Here is a 9,207-nt window from a genome sequence, read left to right as displayed (position 1 = left end):
AGACAACAATCCTTCTTCCTTAGCTATCAATCATGGCTTAAAATTCAACTAGGTTTATACTTGTGTTTGTAACCTTTTTATTAGATAGATGTGAGTGACATTTCTTTATGTGTGATTTAACAAGTTTTTTGTTCTCTAATAAGAGTTCGCAATATACTCAATATCACAATATATGCTGTTAGTGCATAAATATTTGTGCTCTATGTGTTTAGAAAAATATCAAAAAAATAAAAAGTTATAACATGATTCTCCATAATTTTTGTTTAATTTTTTTTGTCTTAAGAATTAAATTAAATATGTAAAATACATAATTTGATTATATGTGAAATTAATTATGATCTCATAGTAAAATTATGATCTCCAATTTTCTCTATTTCTTCAAATTATCTTTTCTTCACATCTCACCCCAAAATCAATTACATTACACAATTTAATTCCAAGATTCTAAGATTTGATTCTAATGAATTTCAAGCTTCATAAAAGAGCAAAATAACTAGAAAATGGAAATTAGTGATTGTTTCTCAGGAAAGTTAAAAGATTTTTCTGCTTCTAGATAATTTATGGAAGTATGTATACATATACATATACTGTTGCTGCTGAAATTGTAAATATAGTAGAATTACAAAATATCAACATCTTCCCATCATGACATGAGTCTTGAGGCCTGGAATGTGAACATTTGTGATGTAATCCCTCCAATTTATGCTGCAAACATCGAACCCGAAATTCCTTTTCTCTTCGAATGACATCTCTTCCATCATCTTCCGCATATTACTATTGTCAAACCTGCCATCGATAATTCATTTTAGTTTTTTACCAACAACAATCAGTTCGATATATCTTCAAACATTAAGCTGTATTGATAAAACTTACAATATCTTCAAAATCATTTTGTTCTAAAATATGTAATTATATGTGTGTGCATGTATACTCATGAATGGATTTTAATTAGAAAAAGGAAAGGAAAAAAAATCTTACAATCCATTGTTGAACATGTAGGGCTTGTATATATTTGCCAATTGAATAAAGTATTCTGCTTTCCTCTTAGCTTGCTTCTGAAGTTTCTGATGCAGCTTTGAATCTGGATCCGTTTCCGATTCACTTGGCCTCATGACATTGTATATATAGGATGAGAATTCGTCCATGGACTTCAAAATTTCAAGTTTTCTTATCTTGGCTTTCATCAATGAACAAGCAATGAAGTGTTCATAACAAAAATTGAACATATCCTGATATGACAGCGGATTCATATCCGAAGATCCCACATGGTACACATTTACCTCGGGTTTTCCTGAAATTCCATGCTTTGCGACGGCTGCCAATGTCGCATTCACAACCATGTCGACAGGAATCTATAAAAAATATATATTAATAGAACATGAGTAATAGAGTTCGACATTTTATAAGATTCCAACTTATGGTAATTAATCAACTAAGAACAAGAAATGGTCTTACAAGATCTACAACTGCTTGGGAATCTCCAAAAAGGACTGGCAGGTTGCCTTTCCCATACTGCAAAATGAATGGATCTACCATTCTGATTTATGTATTTTTTTAATCAGAATAAACTGAAAATGTTAACTTCTAATAAATTGACAAGTTTAATATTAACTAATTTATTTTAAAACAAATTAAATTATATATATATATATATAAACACATACATACCTATTGCCTTGGATCCAACCAGGAAAAGGTTCTTTATAAGTGCTCTCAATGATACTGGGACGAATTATGACTACTGGTATCTGTCCTCTCATCTCTGATATCACCATCTCTCCCATGGCTTTTGTGAATTCATAAGTGCTTCTCCATCCATACATTCTTGCTCTAATTTCATCATCATCAATTAATTATTTGATTAATGCATAGAAAATAATAACAATAACAATTATAATAATAATAAAGTTGTCACCTTTGCAAACCCAGATCCTTTATCTTCTGATTTGCTTCCTTTACGTGAAAAGTTTCAGCTAATGTCGAAGCTAATTCTACTTCAGCATCTATGTTCAGTTCTGGGATAGGATCTTCCGAAGCGAATGATCTCTCAGCAGCTATGCTTTGTCCCATTGAGAAAGGTTTCTCCATGCTTTTTCCTAGTCTATTTCCATTAACATATGCTGCAACAATTTTGAGACATTAGTTGAAGTACATATATAGCATGTGTATATGTGTGTGTGTATATATATATAAATAGGACTTGAGTAAGTACTAATGCATTTCACATCTATACCGGTTGATAACATGCAGAAAAGACTAAGTTTGGGGCATTTCTTTGCGAAGCTAAGGAGTCGAGAAGGTCCTTTCGTGTTCGTGTTCAGAGCAAGATCATACCTGTATTATAATCATATATAATAAGGAATGTGATTATATAATTATGTATGATAATAAATGCGATTGTATATATAGATGGTAAGATAATATATAAAAAGAACCTTTCATGCCAGTTTGTATTAGCTGCAGAATTAATAATGACATTAATTTTTTTGGCGATCTCATCAACTGTATCAGCATCCATCCCCAGATCAGGCTCATTCATGTTCCCAATAACTGGTACCAGCTTGCTCATCATGAATTCTTTATAAGATTCACCATGTATTTGCTTCAGGAACTTGAACAGGTCTGACTCTATGATCTGAAAAATATTAAAGCATATAATTATTCATGGAATTAATCAGTTTTAGCTCAAGCTCGTGCTAGGAAAAAAAGAAAAAAAAGAAAAGAAAGCAAGAGAAAAGTGTTTATCTATCTGCTAGCACACACTTCGGTATACAATCTGGCCTTGGCATCTTCCTTATCTTTTGCCTTGATCAACAGAAAGATGTTGACAACATCCGGAATTGCGCGCAACATTTTCTCTATTAAAGCTGCAGTTTTTAGATTAAATGCATTAAGGATCATCAGAGTAAATCAGACATGTTACTTTGTAATATACATATAGGAAGAAGCTGAGTATCGTTTAACAGATTGATGAATATATATACACACACACACACATAAACTGTATTACCTTTGCCAAGAAATCCAGTGGCACCAGTGATAAAATAGCTCTTGCCCTGAAGGAAATTGGTAATGCCAATACCATGATTAGACATATCCCTGGTAGCAGATGAATTTCCCTTTCTAACGTCAACATGGTCTGAAACTGTTACTAGTGATGTTGTGTTTTGACAAGAGATTCTAATTGGTGGTCTTGCTGAAATATTACTAGAAAAATGAAAGTTGGAGGAGAAGATGTTTTCTGTGGAGGTGGTGATTGGGATGCAGCTTACGGGAAATGCATGTTTAGAGAAGGAAGCCTGGAATAAAGAGTTCATTATGTCACAAGTACTTCAAACAATGTCTTGTTATGTGTATATATATATTTTTGGCACATACATCCGGGTCTAAAATTTGGTACGAGATTAATTTTAAATTTTAAAAAAAATATAATTTTTAAGTTTATAAATTTTTATTTAATGAAAAATTAGGAATAAATAAATAAAATATAAAATTGAAAATAATTTTGAAAAAAAGTAATTAAAATTTAAATTTGGGGGATATTTTTGAAAGAAAAATTAGAAATTAGAGGTCAAAACGTAATTAAAAAAAATGTAACACGTAGAATTGCATAGTCAGCAGCCTCGATGAACCGGAGCACGCCGCGTAGCAAGGCACGCTGACTCAGTGCCACGCAGGAGGCCATACTGGTAATCCACGTGTACGTGATCGGACGGCCCGAATGCATTTTCGCGCGCGTGGACGGTCCAAATCCATTTTCTCCTCAGACCCGATCGGATGCTCGCGATTAAACGTGATGAATGGCCCAGATTCGTTCATTCTTTAAATACAATCGTACGATCGAGATCAAATTACGATAAACAGTCCTAATTCATTTGTTCTTTAAACGTGATCAGACATTCGAAATCAAATGCGATGAACGGTCCAGATTTAAGGAAGACGGGTGTAAATATCTCACGTCACACTAAATCCAAACCTTAGCCGCCAGCCCCCCGCCAGAGAAGAAGAATCAATCGCCAGAGAAGGGAGTTGACTGTCGACCGCTGCCGCGCCGAAGCCACCTCCAGCTGTGAAAAAAAGGTAAATTTTCTCATATTCACTTGGAATTTGATTTTGAACACCTTCATGGCCAAAATAGAGAAAAAGGAATGACGGATGAGACAAAAATCATGGGCAAAGCCTGGCGGTGCCGCTGCGGAAAAAATAAAAAATTGCCTCTGATGAGGCCCTTCCTATTTTTCGTTTCCCGTTTCGTTCAATCTTTCCACTATTCTATTTTCTACAGTTTGATCGAAAAACAAACGTCCAATCGTGAAGGTGAACAAGCGGAGCCGCCGCACAAGAAAATCTCACCGCCGGTAAGTTTTTGTTTTTTTTATTTTTGTCGACCAATCGAGACTCCTTAACGTATTTTCTCGAAGAGATGGGTATAAAACTGGCCACAACTGGCAAAAACTGGCCAAAAACGACCAGTCCGAGGCAAACCGCCACCACAAGCGGCAGTGTCGTCGCTGGAGCACAGCGATGCCGCCGTGCTGGAATTTCAAAATTAGTCAAAAAAGATTTTTAACACTGATTTTGGATTTTTTAAAGATATTTTTAGATACGTAAAGTGTGTTTTTACCTCCATAGGAAAATTCAGGAAACCCGAAGACCGCCAGTAGGTGCAACTGAAAGTTCAGTTTTTTAAATACCGATTCGGATAAGAATCTCTTACCTTATTCCCTGTTATGGAATTAAAGTCTAATTATCAATAATAAGATATTTTTCGTAATTTAAAAAATTTTGAAAATTAATTACAGATTACTAATGGAGGCAGTGCCGTTTATTTATTATTATTGTCTTGTTTAATTGATTGTTTGATTTTACAGCTTTAATGCATGATAATATACTAAAATTGATAAAATTATTTAGTTGTGTTTTCTTAATGTATGTGTTGTTTATCTTGCATTGATTTACGGTTAAATTGTAAAATTAAAAATTAAATGTAAACAGAAAATTGATTGATTAAGTGAATGAATGAATGGTAGCCTTATTGAATATCCTACAAGATGGTGGATGAACCGAATACATAGGGAACCCAACCGTGAATGTCGTCTCATACCGGATGGAGTATTGAGAATTAGTATTTTTGGCACTCATACCGGACGGAGTATGGGTACGACCCGTTTCACACTTATACCGGATGGGGTATCGATGATCGGTATTTTTAGTGCTTATACCAAATGGGGTATGGGGACGACCTGTTTCACCCTTATACTGGATGGGATATTGAGGAATGATATTTTTTGCACTCATACCGGACGTGGTATTGGGACGGCCGGTTAGTTGACAAGGTTGGATGTTGGTTCATGCATAGTGGGACATCCTTATGGACCCCCATAGATACTAGTAGACAGATAAAAAGAAAAAGTTATTATTCTTGTTTACTTAAATATGAGATTATGATATTGTTGAGCTATTGTCTCTGTAGGTCAGTTTTGAAAATCTCACAACGGTAAGTATGTAATAAATAATTTTACTTATGATAAATAAATTTACTTAAATTAAGAGCTCCATTAGTTGTTTTTATGATTTTTACCAACCTTCAGTTTCTGTATCGATGAGTAGTGTGATATTTTTACTGGGGTAGTATAGCTCTCCCTTTTATTAATTATTTTAAATCAACATGAGCAAGATCCAGATTTCGATCAACAAGGGGGTTGTAAACAGTTCAAAACCTATACTCTCTTCAAAGGCTAGTGAAGGTCATCCTAGAATACCTAATTGTTTACTTTTCATTTATTTCTTGATTTTTTACTTGTTCTTTTAGAAGAATCATTCCCGTAACCTTATTGGGTATTCTAAATTATTGTGTAAGAAATGTAAACCCTAACTCTATTATTTCGCTTCCGCATTCAATTCATGTCTTTATCTCCCTTTTAGTTTCAGGACATTACAGTTGGTATCAGAGCCGCGTTCCTCGGAATTATTCCTTACCCAAAAACCTTAAAAAACACCCAAAAAATGAATTATCACTCGTACCATTCCTTATGAAATGCAGGTACAGATATATGAGAAGAGGAAGACCCCCATTAAACCGAGCAACCCGGGAGGGTTCGCTTCGAGAGGATGTTGACTGACTATTTGAAATGTTGCAAAGACTCATCGCTGCCCAGCAGGCTCGGGAGGAAAGAAGGGAGCCACCTGACTCTCTCCCCCTGCCACATGTCGAGCCACCCTTGCAGCGGGAGGATTCTGAGCCACCCGATACGACCTAGTCTTCTATAGTACCATCCAGCACCACCACAGTATGGTCTGGTGCCCAAATCGCATCATCTGACGCCACCATAATATACCTTGGTACCCCAACTGCATCACTCAGCACCACCACATTACAATCTGGTGCCTCCACCGTATCATCTAGTACCACCACAAGGCCATCTGGTCCATCCCCAGCACAATCCAGTCCATCTTCCATGGGGTCCAATTCCTTCCATTACGGACCCAGACTACATGAGAGATACAAAAGACTAAACACATTTACTTTTGCAGGGGCATCCTCCTTTAAAGAGGTCGAGTACGACTTAGCTAAGACAGAGAAGATTTTCACGACTCTTCAGGTGATTTCCGAATAAAGAGTCATACTTGCCACCTACATACTGGTGGGAGAGGCAAGCCGCTGGTGAGAGAGGCAGGTTGCTGATGCCAACTCAAGCAGGCCACCCTGCCATTTCAGTCACTTAGGAATAGTCCTTGAAGGCTTTCAATGCAGAGTACCTCTCAGAACATCTCCGACATCTGAAGGAAATAAAATTTACACACTTGGTTCAAGGTGATATGACTGTATCAAAATATGACTGAAAGTTCCTAAAGTTGGGCCGGTATTCCCCAAAGAGCATGATGGATGAAGGCAGAAAGGTAAGAAAGTTCGAGTGGAGCCTTCGTCCTGAGATTAGACAGCAGCTGTATGTGTTCGATGTTAGTACTTACTCGACTATTTTGGACGAGGCACAGCTAGTGAAAAGGAACCTCAGGCCCTCGGTTTCACATTGTAGACCAGCACCCACTATACCTGTTCAGCAGAACAAGAAACCTAGGTCAGTGACTCAAGTTCCTCCTTAGATTCTTACAACAGGACGCGGTAGGACTTGGCAACACTGTGGTAAGGATCATGGGGACCGAAATGCTATCATCTTAACAATACTTATTGTATATGTAGGAGTGCCCAGCATTATGCGAGAGAGTGCCCGAGAAATCAGAACCAGGCCAAACCTCCTATCCTGAGCAGGGGTTACAACCTCACTCAGCAACATGCAAAAACCAACCCAGACATTATACAGGGCAAACCTAAGAAAAAAATTTGTATTCGAGAAATTCTGGTAGTTCGAGACTTTTCGGATCTGTTCTCGGATAAACTACCCGAACTACTAGTGGACAGAGAAGTTGAATTCACCATAGATCTTCAGCTAGGCACCCAGCCTATTTCGGTTGTCCTTTACCACATGAGTCGTGTTGAGATAGATGAGCTGAGAAACTAGATCAATGAATTGCAGGATAGTGGATTCATCCGACATAGTGTGTCTTCTTGGGGTGCTGGAGTCACATTCACAAAGAATGAAGATGAGACATTAAGGTTATATATTGACTACAGATAACTGAACGGGATCATGATCAAGAACAAGTACTTCCTTCATAGGATCGATAACTTTTTTGATAAGTTGCAGAGTGCCCAGGTCTTCTCCAAAATAGATCTGTGTTCAAGTTACTATCAGGTAAAGATCAAGGCAGAAGACATTCCCAAAACAGCTTTTCAAACTAGGTATGGACATTATGAGTTCCTGGTCATGCCATTTGGACTAACCAACGCACTAGTCATCTTCATGAATTTGATAAATAGAATTTTCAGACAATTTCTGAATCAGTTCATCATTGTATTTATCGATGATATCTTGATCTATTAAAAAAGTAGAGAGGAACACCCCTACCATCTTACTCAGGTTTTGCAGGTTCTCAAAGAAAAGAAGTTGTATGCAAAGTTGAGTAAGTGTGGGTTCTAGCTCGAGTAGACTACCTTTCTAGTACACATCGTATCAAGGTATAGAGTGGTTGTGAACCCCATAAAAGCTGAGGCTGTGCTTGGCTAGGAAAAATTGACCTTGGTTAAGGAGATTCGTAGCTTTCTGGGGATGGTAGGTTATTATCGTAAATTTGTGGAAGGATTTTCTAGCTTAACTGTTCCTTTGACTCGGCTCATAAAGAAAAACGTCAAGTTTGAGTAGAACGAGAACTGTGAAATGAGCTTTTTAGAACTAAATAAACGGTTGATTATTGCACATTTGATGGCCTTACCGAGCGGGACAAATGGATATACAGTTTATAATATCTCATACCTGGGGTTGAGTTGTATTCTGATACAACATGGGAAGGTCATAGCCTATGAATTTATGCAATTGAGGTGTCATGAGAAAAACTACCCTACCCATGACTTAGAACTTATCGCGATTATCCATGCCTTGATGACTTAGCGTCAGTACTTGTATGGGGAGACTTTTCATATATATACTGATCATAAGAGCTTGAAACACATATTCACTCAAAAAGATCTAAACATGCATCAGAGAAGATTGATAGAACTCCTCAAGGATTATGATTGCAACATCTTGTATCACCTAGGTAAGGGCAACGTGGTAGCCGACGTACTCAACAGAAAAAGTGCAGGTATATTAGCTCACCTAATGATTTCCGAATATAGGGTAATAGAGGCCGCACAACAGGTACGACTTCAGGACCTGAAGAGAGTTGCATGTTTGGCCCATCTGACTGTTCAACCTGAGTTGATCCAGAGAATAAAGAAAGCCCAATCTGCTGATTCCGCCCTAGCAGCCTAGAAAAAGATGCAGAACAAGGAGTAGATCTAGAATTTTGAGTCTTTGTCGATGTGTTTTTTAGATTTTAGGATAGGGTGTGTGTTACATATGATATTGAGCTGAGAATGGACATTATGACAAAAGCTCATAGCTCAAAGTTTGTCATGCATCCCGGAAGTACTAAGATGTATCAAAGTATATGATCCTGATTTTGGTGGAATGGGATGAAAAGAGAGGTAACCGATTTTGTTTACAAGTGTTTGGTATGTTAGTAAGTCAAGACAAAGCATCAACACCCAGACAGGCTACTTCAACCATTACCAATTCTGTAGTAGAAGTGGAAACACATCACAATGGA

At 37.1% G+C, this 9,207-nt stretch overlaps 1 protein-coding gene across 1 annotated transcript; it reads right to left on the bottom strand.

The window, feature by feature from the left end:
• Positions 1-530: 530 nt before the first annotated feature.
• Positions 531-3,242, bottom strand: LOC110806370 (fatty acyl-CoA reductase 2, chloroplastic-like). The gene is made up of 9 exons (XM_022031198.2): positions 3,011-3,242; positions 2,764-2,867; positions 2,436-2,635; positions 2,234-2,334; positions 1,916-2,120; positions 1,669-1,830; positions 1,456-1,537; positions 979-1,352; positions 531-786 (listed from the first exon to the last, which is right to left on the bottom strand). Exons 1-9 carry the CDS (start codon positions 3,093-3,095, stop codon positions 630-632), a joined length of 1,470 nt encoding a protein of 489 aa, XP_021886890.2. The 5' UTR covers positions 3,096-3,242; the 3' UTR covers positions 531-629.
• Positions 3,243-9,207: the final 5,965 nt, after the last annotated feature.

This window comes from Carica papaya, chromosome 8 (genome assembly GCF_054855325.1).
Source record: "Carica papaya isolate Zhongbai chromosome 8, ASM5485532v1, whole genome shotgun sequence".
Classification (NCBI taxonomy): Eukaryota; Viridiplantae; Streptophyta; class Magnoliopsida; order Brassicales; family Caricaceae; genus Carica; species Carica papaya.
Note: the sequence above shows the minus strand (reverse complement) of the source record. Positions and strands in the feature narration are given on the sequence as shown.